Source organism: Paroedura picta, chromosome 3, assembly GCF_049243985.1.
Source record: "Paroedura picta isolate Pp20150507F chromosome 3, Ppicta_v3.0, whole genome shotgun sequence".
NCBI classification, from domain to species: Eukaryota; Metazoa; Chordata; class Lepidosauria; order Squamata; family Gekkonidae; genus Paroedura; species Paroedura picta.
In genome coordinates this window covers 137,261,346-137,280,543 of record NC_135371.1, presented here as the reverse complement: position 1 = coordinate 137,280,543, position 19,198 = coordinate 137,261,346, and the positions used below count along the sequence as shown (strand labels likewise).

Below are 19,198 nucleotides of genomic sequence, written 5' to 3'. Positions count from 1 at the left end.
ATCTTCCATTTTATCCTAGAAACCACCCTGTGGGGTAGATTACACAAGAGTAATTGGTGCAAAGACACTCAGCTTCCAAAGCAAAGTGGGAACTTGAACCTGGGTGTCACAGATCCTAGTATGATACACAAGTATTACACCATGCTTACTATCATGGGAGAGTCCTGATTTAATTTTATTTTTGGCCTTGGTTGTTGTTGCTTTCTTCTTGTGAGGAGCTAGATCTAACCTTCAGCCACAAACTGCAGAGACAAGGCTGGCCGCTTGCTGAATTGTATCCACTTCCAGGAGTCAGAGTTCATAAGGGCAGTTATTGCTAACAATTTTTATGAAAGCTGCCATTTTAACACATTTCATTCCTCAGTTTTGCAGCAAAAATCCAACAGTTCTCTTCCTTAAGGTCACCAGCTCAGAGTTGGGACATGCTTGGAGATTTGGGGGCAGAGCCCACAGAAGACAGAGTTTGGGAAGGGGAGCAATGTCATACAGTCCACCTCCGAAGCTGCTATTTTTTCCAGGGAGGTGATCTTTGCAATCTGGAGATTAGTTATAATTCCAGAATGACTACAGCCTCCCATCTGGAAACCAACACCTCCTTAGTCTCCATATCCTGCAGGATAATGGAAGAATGTATGAATCAGCAATGAAACTTACTGTGGGAGGGGGCTTGGGTTCATAATAGCGAGGTTTCTTTGCTCAAAAACACAAATCTTCGACTTAGTGCACAAGACTGAGTTTACTGAAAGAAAGCTAACCCGACAATTCCTTGTCAGAACTGAGGCATAGTAAAACAGGCACAGTATATATAACTCCTCTATCTTCCCCTCCTGTGAGAACCCGTGAAATACAGGAAGACTTCAAATAGGATAGCCGGGCACTTAAGGTCACATTCCGGAGGCAAATGGAGATGGATGGGGAGAACAGAAACAGTGAGAGCACAACCAAGGCAATAAAACATGGGCAGAGACACCTACATCTGCTAAACATCATGGCAGGAGCATGGCACATCTGACAATATTGTTCAGTATGAAGAATTTATTATTTCCCATTGTAATGTGAGAAAAATCTGTCAACTTGTGTTTTTAATTATTGGAATTGTGTGAGCTGGAAATAGCAGGTTGTTATCTATTAAAGGGACAAGACAGTTTTTCTCTAAGCATTTAGAAACTATAGGAGTAGGGTATGGTTTTGACAGTGAAACCAGCATGAGAACACTTTCAAGGAAACCGCTGGAGAATGCAAGGGAGGAACTGCACATTAACGATGTGGGGATATTACTAAAAGTTTTACTTCTGGATATGGAATATCAGACATATTTTTAGTCTTCAAACAAGCACCAGTAGTAAGATGACCTCAGTTTGTGGAGCTCTCCTTACCGCATTTAAATCATTGGCTGTTAACTAGAAGTAGAATGGAGAGAGGTCCAGTAGTGGTATAAGGGGAAATGACAGCAGAAGCATGTGAGGAGCACAGGAGTGGAGCACAGGAGAACAGACCTGGAAAATGCGCCAGATGTAGGGAAGTCATACAGAAAAGTAACCTCTGGAGTTGACATTCATTGGTTTCTGCTGCCAAGGCTAACTATAGAGTGGGGAGAAAGGAATATGCTTTTCCCAAATATATTTCTGTACTCCCAGTCACATTCTGAAAATGCCCAGTACAGATCAAGGGGAAGATCTACGTACACCCTTTTGCATACCTCTCCATCTGACTAGATCTCACAGGTGTGGAACAACTGCAGCAGTGTATGAACAACAGCAGAGTAGCATAAAAGTAATATGTGGATAGAAGCAAATGTATTGACTTGGAAACCAAACATACAACATCAGCGTACAATACAACCAAAAGCTTTCCCAACAAAATGCCAAAACTAGACAGCAGGCCTTTTTTTATTTATCCTGCTTTATTTCCATCATTTATTTTAAAAATAATAAATTTATTCTCTTAATTCCTCTTTCAGAGTAGTGTTTCCCTTCACAGTGAGGTTTCCCACATTCTCATTTTTCTCACTCCTGTGTTTTTTGTTTGGGGCGGGATTGTTCCACATATCTTTGCTCCCTCTAGTGATGTAACCACTAAAGGAAGCAAAACGTGCAGAACAGGAAGAAATGCCCCTAAGGAACAGGAACACACAAGCGAGGTAAATAAGAATGCTGAACAACCCAATGTTACTAGAGTGCAATGAACTTTAGAAATAAATCATAGGAACCAAGGGGATGCCAAGGTACGACGTTTTGCAAAACAATGGTACCTCAGCTTCTATTCCACCTAGAACATTAGGTGGCCTTTGAATAAACTGCATCTTCATTTCTTGAAGAGATCTTCGTTCTCCACAATGAACCTTCCCACCTGCTGAGCCACTTCTGAATTCCAGAACAATGCCTTAAATTGTACAGATTAACAGTACAGAGCAATATGGCAACTGAACCCTCTCTCCATGCTTAGTATGGGAACATGTACATAGGCATTAATAGCTCCGCATCCTCACTGAATGATCCCAGGTGTGGGCAGTAAGCTGTCACTGTCAGCAAACAAAGCTTCATTGGCTGTACATGACTCTTCTTCACAACTTTGTTCTGCAGAAAGGAAACATAAAAAGATGTTTAGAAGAATGATTCCGCAAGACATGATCCTTCAGATTCACAAGCCATCTATAGCGAGAGCTTATGTAAGGAATACACCAATCTGTCATTAATAAAGTAGCCGGTAGATTGGGTGGCCTTTACTTCAATGTGAAGCAACTGATAACTGATTTAAACTAATTGCATCCCTTCCCACCTTCATTGCTTAATGTCAATGTGCTCGGTGTTATCACTTGATTAAAAAAATTACAATTGCCATCAGTTCATTTTAAACCCTGTAAGTCTGCATGCCTGAAAAGGAATGGCTTGCCCAAGAAGACTACCTACTGAATTTTAAATGTAAATCTGTAAATCTTATATCCAAATGAAAATGCTAACCTGTGCATCACTTGAACAAAGAGTCACACATTCACACACAGAGTCTGATGGCAACACATTACTTTGGAGACCTGCTTTATCTTCACCTTTAACCATGCCTGGTAAAAAGGAACAGACCAAAGGTCCTATAATGGATTTTAATTTTGGTGAGATCAGTCCAACCTAATTCCCATAAATATGTGATTTATGTAAAGATGGAGACAGGAGGCAGCTGTGACTGCTGCAAAAGCATTCCAGAGTTGTCACTGTGATTCAGCTATTCTCTTCAGTTCCCTTCCAGCCTTGCCCACCTGCATCCTCCAGGCTGGAACCATGGTGGAAGCCATCCAGATCAGCAGCCAGTAAAACCTGGAGCACTTGGGGCTGTGGGAAAGGAGGACAAGGGAGAAATTAGCCATTCACATCCCAAGGATTCTTTCACACAACTTGTATAGATTACTAAACATTAAGGAGGTCTGAAGTAAAACCACAGACCTTGGACAGATGGAATGAAAACATGATTCAGGAAAAGAATGTCATTTTCATGGCTACGATATCAGCTTCACTCCCTCAGCTGCACTCCCTCCCTCTCAGGCAGCACCGTTGGCAAAGAGCTCTACCTGAGATCAGACTCAAGAGAAGAAGAGTTGGTTCTTATATGTCACTTTTCTCTACGAGGAGGAGTCTCAAAGCGGCTTACATTCGCCTTCCCTTTCCTCTCCCCACAACAGACCCACTGTGGAGTGGGTAAGGCTGAGAGAGCCCTGAAATTATTGCTTGGTCAGATCAGCTTGGCTGTGGAAAGCCCAAGGTCACCCAGCTGGCTGCATGTGGAGGAGGAGCACATAGTCAAACTGGGCTCACCAGATTAGAAGCTGCCATTCCTAACCACGGAGCTGGCTCTGTCAGACAGAACAAACAGTAATGACTTAGGTGGAATAATGGTTCTCTATCTGTACAAGGCAGCTGCTTATATCTTAAACAGATAAACTGTACTCTGAAATGAAAGTCCGGGCATTTTACCCTTTTTAAAAGTTTGTGCATGTGCTCATTTTATGCAATGAGAAGTACTGTGGTATAAGGCTGCCTGATTAAACTCATACAATTATTCAGCCACAAAGTTTGGACCTTGCTCTCATGCTTTACACACCTGCATGTTAATGAAGATCAGAGAGATTCTCCTGCGCCGGAATTGTTGAAGCAACTCTGTCAGCCCCACCACCACTGTATAGTCGATATTACTGATGTGAGTACAGTCTAGGATGACAGTGCGCAATGGAGACCCTGAAGGCAGAAAATGGTACAATAAGGAAAAGGCACATACAGGAAGAGCAACTATTTCAACCAATACAATTCTGGCTGAATGAGACAGGTATGTTTCAAACACTCAACCAGTCCCATGAACTGCATTGCTTCCACTCAGCATGGAGTCCTTCCCACAACCCACTGTGGAATTCTAGTGGACTGTTTGGACGTCATCGTGGTAGGAAAAACGAAGACAGCGTATCTAGGGATATGCACCACTCCTTTTCTCTCAGTAGAAGATTGACACTCTATTAAGACTCTCCAGCAGAACTAATATGCCGCTTTTTTCTACCAGAGGGAGTCTCAAAGCAGCTTACCAATCGCCTTCCCTTTCCTCTCTGCCAAGGGGCAATCCAAAATGGCAAGTTAGTGTTTCCGTAGAGCAGTGGTCCCCAACCTTTTTAGAGCAGTGGTCCCCAACCAGTCAACGCTTGACTTTTACTGAGGCTCGGGGGGGGGTAGTCTTTTGCTGAGGGATGTCACCACCGCCTGAGCCCCTGGTCCACTTGCTTTCCCGCTGGCGCCCCTGACTTCCTGCCACCTGCTGGGGGGCACTGCCAACAGCAGCTGCGCAGTGCCATGCTGTGGGGGAGCCCCAGCCATGGCGGCCACTGGAGAGCACCAAAGTTGAGCTGGTGGCAAAGTGTCAGGGCAGCCCCTGAGGCAGCAACCAGGGAGGAGGACGAGAAGGAGCCGTGGCCCAGTACCGACTGATCCACAGACCGTTCCCAGTCCCTGGACCGGAGGTTGGGGACCACTGCCATAGAACACTGAAGGGATGAAAACTCCACACTGCAAAACTGGCTCTGTAGCTAACTTTATGGTCTATCAGGAGTTGCCTCTGGAGCTTCCCTTTGTAAGACAAGCAAAGTCCCCATCAAGACACAGGACCCTTGACCGCACAAAGCTAATTTCTTAATCAAAATTCATGCAGTAACAAGATTTAGTGAGACAATGGTGTGGATCCAGCCAGCTCTTCCACTCAGTCTAATTCACATCCATACTGCAGTGCTCATCCCAAATGACTTCTATACCTGCAGGCCCCATAATTCTTGCTGTAGTCTTTTTGGGTGGCCACAGAGGATGCCTCCTTCCTTTTTTACCAGCAGAAAAGCTGGATGGATCCAATCCATTATGTAGAGGAACTGGGGACCAAGAGTATATGCTGTTCTTGAACAGGTGTTTACCTCCCCAGGCCAACACTTCTGGCCTCAAGGGACAGTTCCTATGTAAATCCCATTATCTCAGGCTGAGGATGCTTGGTCATTTTGCTCAAGAGGTATATTGGGCAGGGTTTTTTTAACCTCTGGATAAAGTTCAGCTCCTCACCTCTAATGCCCATATCAAGGGCCCCTAATTATATATTTTACCTGATAGAGCTTGTTTGTTCAGAGTGTCACAGAGGAATTCAATGGCTGGAAAATACAGGCCACCAGAGGGCTGTAAGACTATTTTCTCATGCCCATACATCTGCAGGAAAAGTTGGGAAAACATTTTGGTGTGAACATAAGATGACAATTGTTACTCTCCAGAGATTTACATCCTTGTTAATACTTTGCATTGCCTGGGACAACCATTACCTGTCTCACACTTAAAAGCAAAGACTCACATACCCTTAAAGAGGAGAGGTACAGGTTTTTTCAGCTACAAAGTGAGCTCAACTTTCTTGAAGGATAGGTGTTCAGCTACCTCTTCTTGATGCCCTCTTTCTTCAAAGTGAGCTGCCTGCTTTATTTATGCTTTATTTATTTTACAAGTGCCCAGCTGGTTTATCTACTCTAATATTTGCTTGGTGCTTTGTTCTCTTTTTAAAAGGTCCCCCACTGTCTATTTAAACCTTGAAATCAGGCCCAGTTAGGAATGGGGAGGCTAGCTAACCAGACTAACACACTGGTCAGTCAATCATTGCTGTGCACAGCCTGGATCTGAGGTGGGATGGAGAAGTTGCTCCATTACTTGTTTTACACAATGGTGTATCAGTGCTGTGAAAATCCCATTTCTCTTTTGAAATGGAAGAATGTCTCCCTCCCCCCTCAAGGGAAAAAATAATCCTATAGATGTGTTTACCTAGCAGTGAGCAGCCTTCCACTGTGAACTGACTGCTGAAGTTCACTGTGATCCAGCTGGAGAGGGAAGGAAACAGGAATGTGTACTGTGTACTGTGTGTATGTGTGGGGGGGGATGTTAAGTGCCATTAAGTTCCTTCTGACTGATGACAAACCTATGACTTAACGACCTCCAAAACATCCTATCATTAACAGCCTTGCTCAGGTTTTGCAATCTGAGGGCACGGCTTCCTTGACAGAGTCAATGCATCTCATAGGCCCATTATGCACGGAGTGGAAGATCCGCATTTGGGGTGGAATGGCGGCAGCTAAAATCACCAATTATGCACGCCGCAGGCGGCAACCGGGCGCAGAGTCAACATATGCCGCCAAAAACGCCATGTTAGCGAGATGCAGAAGCAAGTGGAGCTTCCCAGGACCAGGATGCAACCAGAAGCGGCTCCAGAGTAGCTACGTGCATAATCGGATACTCTGGGTTTTGCCGCCATTGCGTTCTGTCCCGTGCGTAAGCAGTTTGCTTCACTTCTTCCTCCTCCGCGTTCTCCATGCCACAGTTTCAGCAGCCGTGCATAATAGGCCATATTGGGTTTTACTTGTGTCCTCCCTGACTTTGATTTTTCCTAGCATTCTCCAGTATCTACTGTCTTCTCACTATGGGACCAAAGTATGAGAGCCTGATCTTCATCCTTTTAGTTTCTAGAGAGAAATCAGACTTGATTTGATCTATAACAACTTATTTGTCTTTCTGGCATCCCAGAAAGCATCCATAAAACTGTCTTCAAACACCACACTAAGTTAATCAACTTTCTTCCTTGTCCAACTTTCACACATATACCTATTATGGGGAATACTATGGTATGAATTATTGTGATCTTGGTCCCCAGTGACACTTCCCATTCTCAATCTGCTTCTGACTCAAGCCAAACAAACCTTTATCTGTGGTCTGGCAATGGGGTAGAGCAGAAGAACAGCTGAAACCAGCACACCTGCCACAATGCCATACTGCATCTCCCAGAAACAGAGCAAGAATGTCACACAGAGGGGCACCAGGTCCAGCCCTGAGAGAGATGAACACATGAATCCCAGTCACTGACTCATCAATTCCTTCAGCAAAGGAGCTAATAGAGACAACAGGGAGAATGAAAGGGACAAAACTGCCTTCCTTACTTATAAAGATTTTACAAAAGATTTTGTACCTTATAAGGAGGTACAAAGGTGACTAATAATGGGATGTAAAAGGCAACAGGAAGTAAAGGACTAAACAAGCCAATGTTCACATTGTATCTATTCCAGCTCAGAAATTCTCTCAATATCCCTTGCTCTTGCAATGGAATACCATTACCCACATTACAGCTCACACCATATCATAAAACAGCAGTCTCAGCATGAGTGGGGAATACGTAACATCAAAACTTTTGTATGGGCAGATTGTTTTGAAGAGACCATGACCTTTTCTGCATGCAGAATTCGGCCTGTCCCAGTGTTTGTCCAGTCACAGGGCTGATTTCCACTTCCAGATGATGTTGGCCCAGTGCAGGGCGGTCCCAGGCCTGGCATGATGCAGGTAACCCTCAGGTAACCTGCAGCAATGGAATGGAAGTTAGCCCCGGAAGTGGAAATTAGCCCAACGACCAGACAAGCGCTTACACAGACTGAATTCTGCATGCAGTAAAGGTCCATGTGATACAAGTACCTCTATGTGCAAATATGAAATGAGGCAAACAAGATTTCACGTGAAACAGAATCCTCAGTACCAGTCACAGATACAGGTCCAGGAAAATTGCATGAATCAGTGGAGGCATTCACATAATGTTTTCTAATAGTCATGAGTTCCAAATAGTATGGTAAAAAAAGAGTTCTGAGTATTGTAAAGTCTAAATATCAGCTCTAAACTTTAGTTTTCCTACAGTTACCTAAATTTGCTGCATAAATGATGGAAATTTTGTGCCACAGGGACAGCAGTTTGCTGACCTGGGATTTGAAGAGGTAGAAAGACATAAGAGGCCTCTCTTTCAAACTATGAGAACATCAAACAAATAGGGCAGGGGCAAGGTGGGAGGTGTAACTTTCACATTTTGCACTTCTCCCCACTCTGAATCACTAGCTTTCCTGCTGCCCCCATATCAGCCAAAACGACTGACAATGTTCCAAAGAAATCTCATAAATTCCCTAAGGAAGTATTGCAAGACCGCCCAGCTTTTGAACTCTGAAAAGAATAGGACATCCATGTGCATACTTTTAACCTGCCACAATGTATGGAAGATTCTAGCATCAAACATAGGCGCCACTGCACAGATGATGACAGCTGCCAGAGCAGCCTTGGGAATGTAGTAGAAGAGAGAAGTAAGGAAAGCTAGAGACAACAGCACCAGGGACCCTGTGGAGAGAACAAGGGAATCAGTACTGCAAACATCACACCAAGACGTATCCTGTGCCGGAGAACAAACACAGGCTGGATGGACCAGACACATCGCCCTGTGAGGCAAGCAGGGGGTTATGGCTCCCAGAAACTCTTTCTTGGGAGTAAGTTTCATTGAATACAGTGGGACTTCCTTCAATAAAATGGGATTGCTCCCTACATTTGAAGCGCTCCATTGCTACCAATCTGGAATGTAGGAATAAAGAGAACCAAATCTCACTAGCTGCATTCATAGGTTAGGAATAAATGATAACCAAAGATCGCTGACAGGCTCTATTTTTCAGGAATCAGCACTACAATTCTGCAAAATGACACCAGGGCTGTGTTCACTGTGGCGGAAAGTGCCTTCATGTCACAGCTGATATATGGTGACCTTGTAGGTTTTCAAGGCAAGAGAGGTTCAGAGGCAGTTTACCACTGCCTGTCTCTATATAACACCCCTGGATTTCCTTGGTTGTCTTCCATCTAAATACTATTCAGGGCTAACCCTGCCAAGATCAAGCTAGCTTGAGCCTTCCCAGTCAGGGCTGTATTCATAACACATGCTTTTAAAACAGTGGTTTGTTGATGCTGGGCATGATCGCAGCTTGTCCCCCTACCCTCCCCCCCCCCCGCACCCTGAACAGGCAGAGCTTATTGAATATTTTCCCAGTTAGATTAAACTCCTGATTGCTGTGATGTCTGCCTGCAAGCACCGCAAGTTGTGGGGGAAGACAAGATTCAACTGGCTGAGCTTGTCTGCATTTGGACACCATGCCAAACTGGAGCTTAATCTGCCACTAGACTTTTTTATGCTTTGTTGTGAGCCACTCCAATATCTTTTCTGAGACGGGCAGCCTAAAAGCCCCAAAGTAAAATAAATAATCAAACCGTAAACGGTTCAATCACTGTCTTGTCTCCTCCTCCCCCTTTCTTCTTTCCAGAAGGCTAAGGGGCAACTTGAAAGGAATCCCACCTTCCATCCCAACCTAATCTAATCATGTGAGCAACATAAAATGTAGGTTCAAGTGGGTAGCCGTGTTGATCTGAAGTAGCACAAGAAAAACAAAGTCCAATAGCATTTTGAAAGCTTGCATGCACTCGAAAGCCCTCTAAACTTTAGTTTCAATTAAATCTTTGTTGGTCTTAAAGGTGCTACTGGCCTCTATTTTTGTTATAAAATGTAGGCATAAGGCTTGAAGCACTTGTTTTGCTCCTCCCTTTTATTTTGGGGTTTTCCTGCGGTGTAGTGTGTCTACTGATGGTCTCTTGTTTGGTTTTATACAGCAATCTGCAAGCCACCTTCTCTGCTGACTCCCCCCTTTTTAACAAATGTTGGTATGAATCACTTCCTCAGGAAGGATAAAATCTTATTCAGAAAGCCACTCAAGCCTTTCTTTCCAACACATCCCTTCACACGAGTAGCCTCAAATAAGCAGTAGCCTTAAATAATGTTGACATGCTCTTCAGAATTACATGCAACATAAACACACACACACAAATTCTTCAGTAGTATCTATAGCAGCAGATTTTCTACTTGCTATAACTGTCTGTTTCTGAACAAGCTGTCCTAGGATTTCTTTCCAAACATGGTCCAGGTTTCATCTCCAAAGGGGTAAGAAGTTAATGATACAGTATGTCTGGCATTTATATACTTGGCCTTAAGGAACAGCCATTAACAATGCCCCACACTCAATTGGGAGGGAGTGCCTACCTGTGATTATTCCCCCTGCAGGGCTGCACACCCCAGTCTGTGCATTCACTGCTGTCCTGTAACACAAACAACCTATGTCATTAAGGGAAGTAATCTTCCAAGAATTTATGGGGAAAGCTGAAAACATGGACATGTTAAAGGGAACAAGGTCTTTGAATCCAGGTAACTATTGCAAAGTCATGCAAGGGTTCTGCCTGTCCAAGAGGTGATTATTCTGAAGCCTGAAGTGAGCCCACTGTTTTCTGCTACTCTCCAAGGCCTGAAAGCAAACTTCAGAATAAGCCTCAAGTACCACCTATCCATTGTGTTCTACATTAACTACTGTAATCTGGAAGTCTTATTTCTATTAAAATGTATGCCTTACTTAAACTAGTTGTATCGGGCTCTCAAAATGCACTCCAACATATACCAGCAATAACAAGGACCACCAAACATTAGAACCTAAAACAAAAACACCAGGTAAATTAACTAATCCCCCACTATATTCATGATCACTGAAATAGGTTCACATCCCAATGTCACCCATCAGCGTGTATACACAATCTGGGTGGTTAAAGTGTTTTTTAAAAAGTAACACATCCATTGGAAGTGATTTTGAGAATGCACCTGTGATGAGTCACAGTGCTATCTAGACTTTACTACCCTCAAGCCAGCTCACACTTTTAATACAATTGAGGCACCTGTCATATGAAGGTAGTTTCACCCACTGTAGGTTTTACTCACCGGCCAAAGCTACCTGTGACAGGATAGGATGAGACAAAGGATCCAAGGAGATTAGTGAAACCTACAGGTGGAGGAGGTGCGGTTAAGAAACAAAGATGGAGAGTCCCACTTCCTGGCCTCATCAGGACCACTCTGAAAACAATGCTAACATGGGGAGTGAGGGTGTTGCTTTGCTCATGTGTTACACTTGTCCCTAAAGCCTCTTCCTCCAATGTGCTAATCTGAGCACCTGATCTTGGCAGACATTTCAGAAATCTTTTCCCTTTGTGGACATGCCTCTTCCCTCTCAGACGTATTCGCACACTGTCTGAGCATCCCTCAAAACATAAGGCCCAGTCCTAACCAGTCAATGGTGCCCAACCCATCCATGCAAAATTCTTACCCATGGCTAACAGCTCCTGATCAGGGTCAATTTGGTAGTTATTTTGAGAAGCTAGAAGGCAAGACAGAAATTAGAGACTGGTTAAACACATTTTCTTTGTGATTAGTTCCCTTGTCTAAGAGCCCCACGATGCACAGCCAAAAACAGTGGTAATCACTTTCCACAAACCTCAGCAAAGAACAAGAAAAGAAAATGAAGCACAAGTGAAAAATAAATTTATTCCTGATGATTCTCAGTGTCCATTCTATTTTTGTCAAATGTATTAATACAAAAAATAAGCTGAAATTATTACCAAAAAAGTTGAAATGCCTATATTTTGCAACAAAAATTATAAGGCAGTCAAAATGGGGAATTGATTAAGAATACCCGTTTTCAAGGTAAGCACCCTTTCTTCGGTGGCTATTCTCGTTAAAAGAAAAATTATTTTACTATATCAGAATCATCAATCAATATACTAGTCATATAAATATAACTAGGGGCCAAGTCCATTGCATTCAGGAATACAACAGGAGCTAGATTAGGGGAGTGGAGTGGAAGATGGCCTCCCCCTCTCCCCAGGACCTGGAAAGGCTGCAGGCAGCTGCTAGGGAACTCACCAGCAGGGGCAGCTCTCATGCAGCAGGGATCTGCAGCCTCCAAGCCTCAGAGGGAAGTGCAAGGAGGAGGGGGTGGTCAAGGGTGGAGGACGGAAGTCAATTGGCTGGCCACTGGATAGACAGGCAAGCTGGTTGGAAGAGGAGGCACTCTGGGGCTGGAGAGCTGCCCTGAGTGGGTATTAAGCACTGAGTAGCACTTAAGCCTTGAGACCCCCTCCTCCTCCAAGCCCTTACCAGAAATACATTATGTGGAACAGATGTTTATATTTATGTGTTCCCACCTCTTATTAGATTTTCATTCAGGTTTTTCATTAATGGTAGTCACCTATTGAACAAATCATAAATCGTTACTATATTATTTTGTGTTTAAAGAATATATGTCATAAATCTTAAATCTAATTAATTCCCAACTTATTTCCATTATTACAATTACACGTTACAATTATATATATAGGAATATAAGAGGTGGGAACATATAAATACTATATGATTTTCACAATGCATTGCAGCAAGCAAAAGTAAAGGCAATAAATATAAACAAAAAGGAATAAGGTGTTCTAACCATTCCTGGATCCATTTTGCACCTCCCACACACCTCTCTCACTGGAGAAAGCTGTTTTCTCTTTCCAAGGTAGAAGGAAGAAACAGGTATGAAACTGGGCTAATCCGAATCTAGGAGAATTTTACTTCCTTTAATCCATTATTCTGACATACATTTTGCCCATTTCACACTGTGGGAGATTCTTCTGCATGGGGCAATATTTTCTTAATTTATTCCCTCATTTCTACCCAATGGGAACCCAAAGCAGCTTACATTGTTCTCCTCCCCTGAATTTTATCCTCAACACCCCATGAAGTGGGTCAGGCTAAGAAGGTGCGACTTACCCAGAATCACCAAGCAAGCATCCGTGGTTAGCGGGAATTCAAATCTGGGTAACCACTATACAATGATGTCTCTCACTAAGGTGCAGTGCTGATGGACAACTAATGATACTGCAGTGGTGGGACAGACTGCATGCATCAGTGGCATCCACATCGCTAGATGCCCCTGTGCGGGGGTGAGGAGAGTGCTCCCCAGCTAACATGAAAATGCCAAGGATCTAAGGCACACAGCTTTCTCCATCATCTGAGGGCCTACCAAATGCTTTGGCGATTGCAACCGTCTCCAATAGCCCCATGAGTGGCACCACAGCCAAGCCAGCTCCCATTTCCTGTAAAGGGGACATAAAAGAATGTCTTTATTTAAATGAAAAGAGGTCTGTACTGTGAACCTGGTCCAACACTTTAACCACTACACTGGTTTGCAAAGCTGTCCTGTTTTCCCCAAGGCTCCCTAGTTATCTTTATGCAGGGACTGAAACTACCTCCATCCAAACCAAGCTTCTCCTCTTTGTGCCACTCCAACAAACCCAACCTGATACCTTCCAAGATAGTAACAATCAGCATTAAGCATTTGCACCCCCGCCCCCAAACAAAAGATTCAGACAATTTCAGCTTCAGAAGAACCCAATTTGGACCATTAAAGGGCTGTCCAAATTAGCCGATTCAGATCCAGCTTCGGCCAAAGCACTTCAGAGGTCTCCGAAGCACTTCAGCCATTAAAGTCAATTGCGCCATTGACTTTAATGGGGAATTTAAGGTCTTCGAAGTCTCTGTGGCCTGGGGGGGGGGGGGTTGAGCTAGAGGTTCCTAACTTCAGGGTAGCTTCAGGAGCCTATTGTCAGGAACCAGGCAGGAAACCTGTCAAGCCAAACCTCGAGACTACCGGCTGGTGAAGTCTCAAAGGAAGCTTTATTCAGAGTTCTGCTGCAAAGGCACGACAGGCAGAGTTCACTGAAGCAAACGACTTGGCAGAGACACAGAACAATGATTTGAAAGGGTCTTTATACATTTGCCCAATGTGGGGGGGACGACGAGGGGCACCTAGGTGGGAAGGCACAAGGCGGGAAGGACCGTTGGTTCCCAGCGGAACCCTGCTTTGAAGTAGAGAGGATAGAAGTGTTGATACATTGCAGACACTACAAGGCCATTCAAGGCCGGATGAGAGCGAGCAGAGATAACACCCAGACGCTTTGGTATGCAGAGAGGGGGGAATGTGCCAGAGGAGTTTTATGGTCACAGGCCGGGAGACTCCCGGGATTCCAAGGTGAAACATGGGTCGGGGATCTGGATTCATGACACCTATTTCTGACTCCTCTCCAATTTTCAAAAGTATTGGACCAGGGGTTCCAGTTCTAGGGGTTCCCAAAGAGGCTGCCCCCATCCCACCTCTATGATATCCTATGATGAGAACAAATAGACTCTCTATTCTGATTTTTACCACAGGACATAACAGGCTATTACTTCCAATTGTAAGAATTTATGATCAGAACAGACTGTCTCATCAGGTAGGATGGAGAGCCCCTAGAATTGGACCCCTTCTTGAAACATGGAGGGAAATCAGAGAAGAGGCTCCTGGAACTACCCTGAAAGTTTGGAGCCTCTAACTCAAACTTCTATCCCCACCCCCCAGACCACGGAGACAGCAGAAACCTGAAAATTGACAAACCAGGGAGGGGACTCTCTCTCTCACTCTCAGGTCTAGCATACAGATGCCACCCTCCAAGCATTTCTAAACAGGAATTGCAGCTCATCTTCACATAGGGAGCAGTTCCCATTCCCATCTCCTCACCTGGGGAAAAGGGATAAAAGGTAAAGGTAAAGGTATCCCCTGTGCAAGCACCGGGTCATGTCTGACCCTTGGGGTGACACCCTCTAGCGTTTGGGTGATGCCCTCTAGCGTGGGGAAAAGGGATACTGCATGCCAAAGCTGCAGGGGACAGCTGTGGCTGGCTCCCCAAAGCACTTGGATGTCAGCCTCCAGGTGAGAACTGGAGACCCATTGAAGTCCACTCAAATATCACCTGAGTTCCCTGGAGAGAAGAGGGGTGCCTGCCAGGGGGGGATGCCTATTTAGAGCGGGAAACCTAATTCGGCACCCCAAGAAGAACCAAGCAGTGGCCCCCAGGCCATAACAGCAGCAAACTAGACCAGAGCAGTGGGCCAACCACCCAAGGAACCACAGTCCCCAAAGTGGGCAACCCACCACAACAACACTGTGAAGAACAGATCAAAACTTTAAACTGTAACAACAACACCCCAATAAGAACCAAGCACAACAAGCAGTGTCACCCAAGGCCACAACAGCAACAAGCAACAACATCAGCAAACCAGAGCAGAACAACAGCCCCCAAAGTGGGCAACCCCCGCCGCAACAACAACAGTGAGAATGAATGAATTAAAGCTTAAAAGTGTAAAGAACAAGAGCACACCAAGTAGAAGTCAGCAGGAAACCACCAGAGCAGAACAGAGAAGAAAGAAGAAAAACACCAGGAGAAAAAAAACAATGAATCCCAAGCACCCCAAAGCACCCTCAGACCCTATCCCACCCACAGAAACCCAAATAATATTGGTTTAAAAATAAGAAGTGGTCAAGTAAAGAATGATTAAAAGTGAGAAGAAGAAAAGAGAGAGCAAGAGGAAAAAAGATCAGAAGCAGTCCCTCAGATAAACCATTTCATATCTTCTCCAGCGATGAAGATCCTCCAAAGTTCAGCACAGCAGCAGCCACCACTCAGCCAGCCAAACAGGCCCAGCACACTCTCTGAGAGTCAGACTCAATGAATCTGAGCAGCAGGTCAGCGAGGCAGCAGTCAGCAAGAAAGGCAGGTAAGAAGACCCCCTAGCTTTATATATCTCTTGGCTATGCACAGATGATTTTCATAAAGGAAAAACCTTCTATAATTGGCCAAGAAATGCTTTTTCTCCCAAGCCTGCCTCCATAGGCTAAAGTCCCCACCAGCCTCCTCCCCCCTCACTTACCTTGCCTTACTTTGCAGCAAACAAGCTTAGCAAGCTGCAAGACCTCATCATTGCAATGATTGGCTGGGCTCCTCCAGGAAGTCCATCCATTGGTCAACCTCCTTCTCCCCTCCCCTTTGTCCTGGAGGAGACTGAGCAAAGGTGGGAAAGACAGAATGGGAAAGCTAAGGCAGCTCCCGCCTGTCTGTTTCCCTTTAAACTTTAAATGGTCATCTGAAGTGCCAGAGTGCACTGGAATGCACTTCGGACAGCTGCACTTTGGCTCTGTTTTCTATGGGGATTTTTGCTTCAGACCGTATTCGGTTGGTCTAACCCCGAAGCAGCCCTGCTTCAAAGATTTTTCAGCCGGAGCACATGCCTAGACCATACTGAAACCTAGAACAGCAAGGATGAAATGCACAGCCAGGCTACACCATGATCCAAATACACTTAAGGATGCAGAACAAAGCAAGCCTTATAGACTGCCTGTGCACAAAAAGGGCTAACTCCAAGCTAATGCTCTGCCTGCATCTGATGCAAAAAATGGGCAAATCACTAAGCAATCCTAAATGCATTCCAACATCCCCTTAATTCAAGGAGGGACTTGCCAAAATCAGCACATTACAAAGTTAGTAGGGAAGTCAAGGAGGCAGGGCCATCCATCCCCCAAATAGCCTTTCTGCTGTCTAAGAAGCCTTCTTTTGGTTCAAGTGGCTCTCCCTCCACTGGAAGAGACACTTAAGGTGGAGGAAGTCTCCTCAGGATGGACAGTTTCACACTTCACTCAGTGGCAGGCTCCTCCCTAGGATTTGTATACTTAGATATACTTGTTTTATTGTTGTGTTAAAAATGTTTAAATAGAAAGCTTGATATTTTTCCCCTTGCAGAAGGACAGGGAACAGATGTTGTTGTTGTTGTTGTTGTTAGGTGCGAAGTCGTGTCCGACCCATTGCAACCCCATGGACAATGATCCTCCAGGCCTTCCTGTCCTCTACCATTCCCCGGAGTCCATTTAAGTTTGCACCAACTGCTTCAGTGACTCCATCCAGCCACCTCATTCTCTGTCGTCCCCTTCTTCTTTTGCCCTTGATCGCTCCCAGCATTAGGCTCTTCTCCAGGGAGTCCTTCATTCTCATGAGGTGGCCAAAGTATTTGAGTTTCATCTTCAGGATCTGGCCTTCTAAGGAGCAGGCAGGGCTGATCTCCCCTAGGACTGACCGGTTTGTTCGCCTTGCAGTCCAAGGGACTCGCAAGAGTCTTCTCCAGCACCAGAGTTCAAAAGCCTCAATTCTTTGACGTTCGGCCTTCCTTATGGTCCAACTTTCACAGCCATACATTGCAACTGGGAATACCATAGCCTTGACTAGACACACTTTTGTTGGCAGGGTGATGTCTCTGCTTTTTAGGATGCTGTCTAGATTTGCCATAGCTTTCCTCCCCAGGAGCAAGCGTCTTTTAATTTCTTTGCTGCAGTCCCCATCTGCAGTGATCTTGGAGCCCAGGAAAATAAAATCTTTCACTATCTCCATCTCTTCCCGATCTATTTGCCAGGAAGGGAACAGATATACCTGCACAGATAAAAACACCAAATACCCACCTTCACCATCTCTCCGAAGTAGACTGTCTCATTAGGTGTCACCTTGGAGAATGGTGGTGGCTGGAAGTGGGGGAGCCCTTGGGGAATTGTCCCTGTGAGGGTGAAAGGCTGGGAGCCTGTAACTTGGAAGGAATAGGCCACCAATCCAGCAAACAGGACTACCAGAGCGTTATGGGCTGTAAGAAAGAGAAGAGATTCTTAAAGCAAGCCTGTATATTTCCAAATGACAGCAATGACACATATGGACAGAAGCTGCATCCAGATAAGACGTCAAACAAAGGTTTGTCTGTCACTGGCACAAAACACAGCCCTATGTGTGTACACCATGTACAAATGTATCTGTCTTTACATCTGAATGTAACCAGTGACTGTTGAGGCCACAGGCATAAAAGTTAAGTATGCTGACAAAGCATCCATTTTTACTGCCAAAAGAAAATTAAACCATGTACCCGTGAAGATGCTGGTGAGCCAGCAAACAAAAGGTGGAAGGCAAAAAGAAGAAGAGATGAGAGTTGTACTGAAGATGCTTGAAGCACATGGAACTCCAGTGGCATTACCACAGGAGTCTTCCTCAGACATGGCGGGTAGCTACACAAATCTAGAGAGCAATGACAGGTGTAAACCAACACCTCAGCAGAACACATTGGGTTGAGAACCACTCTGTGCACGGAACAAAACATGCCAAAGGCTGCTTACTCCTGCACTCCGGGTGGCCTCTTAAGTATAAAGTCTCATGAGTGTGAAATATAGATCACCACCGAGTCTGCCCATGAGAGCCGGGGAGGTGAAGAGCTGTAGCTTTGACCTCCCATTGAGAACTGCATATCTTCTGCTAGTTATCTACATTTGTTTCTGTATCAACAAAAAAGAAAACAAGGAAACCACAGCCTGCTCCAGAGAGCAGCTCCAGAGAAAGCTCAGTTCCTCCCAACACCCTCTGCAAGGGAGAAGGTTCAGAACTGTCAAGATGGGTGATCATTTTGAGAAGTGGGGTTTCTTGACGGCCCTGGAAGGAGTTCTTGAATGGGTGGGAGTTGATTAATTTGAATATATTTTTTAAAGTTTGATAATCATTTATTGGGTGATATGAACACATATGGTCATGTTGACCCGCTCCCCCCCTCCCAAAATGGCCAATGATGGGCCTGGAGGGGGTGGGAAGGGGAAGGGCCCTCGGTGGGCTTCCCAACCATATCCTGCAAGATCATGGTCACTTCTGGGATTTTTTGAAGCCTGGAGAATGTTTCAGGGGTTTCACAATGGTTAAAAAGTTGAGAAAGACTGCTCGAGACTCAGAAAGTCTATTCTGCCTTTGTTGTCTTCCCTCTCCTAATAATCTCCAACCCTTCCTGTATCTGCATCCTGTTTATCGTTTTTGACAAAGTTGTATTTTCTGCCTGGCTCTTCCTTTCTTCAGTTTCATATCTCCATATTCTTTACCCTTAAGGCAATAGGCTACTTTGTCTGTTAGTCACCCTATAACTTAAGCCTCCGTAACACTCCTCCTTCCCCCATGTGATCATGACCAATGTGAAGCTTGTCAACTCCTTGCTCCCCTTCCAAGCTCTTTCTCCACTGTCAGCCCACTCTTCTTTAGAGTGCTGTTTCTCATTTTCTTTCCTCTGCATTGTATTTCTC

At 44.8% G+C, this 19,198-nt stretch overlaps 1 protein-coding gene across 2 annotated transcripts in view; it reads right to left on the bottom strand.

The window, feature by feature from the left end:
- Positions 1-650: 650 nt before the first annotated feature.
- The window catches only part of SLC26A11 (solute carrier family 26 member 11), a 28,886-nt gene continuing 10,338 nt past the window's right edge, over positions 651-19,198 (bottom strand). The window contains exons 7-17 of one of the 2 annotated variants that reach the window (XM_077328204.1): positions 17,561-17,736; positions 13,262-13,334; positions 11,528-11,578; positions 11,146-11,206; positions 10,423-10,478; positions 8,547-8,687; positions 7,241-7,368; positions 5,615-5,714; positions 4,090-4,223; positions 3,251-3,323; positions 651-2,576 (exon numbers count right to left, since the gene is read on the bottom strand). In XM_077328204.1, the coding sequence (XP_077184319.1) occupies positions 2,485-2,576; positions 3,251-3,323; positions 4,090-4,223; positions 5,615-5,714; positions 7,241-7,368; positions 8,547-8,687; positions 10,423-10,478; positions 11,146-11,206; positions 11,528-11,578; positions 13,262-13,334; positions 17,561-17,736 (1,085 nt within the window). In that variant the 3' untranslated portion in view covers positions 651-2,484. The remainder of the gene's footprint in view (positions 2,577-3,250; positions 3,324-4,089; positions 4,224-5,614; positions 5,715-7,240; positions 7,369-8,546; positions 8,688-10,422; positions 10,479-11,145; positions 11,207-11,527; positions 11,579-13,261; positions 13,335-17,560; positions 17,737-19,198) is intronic. The other variant, XM_077328203.1, reaches the window with a different exon arrangement.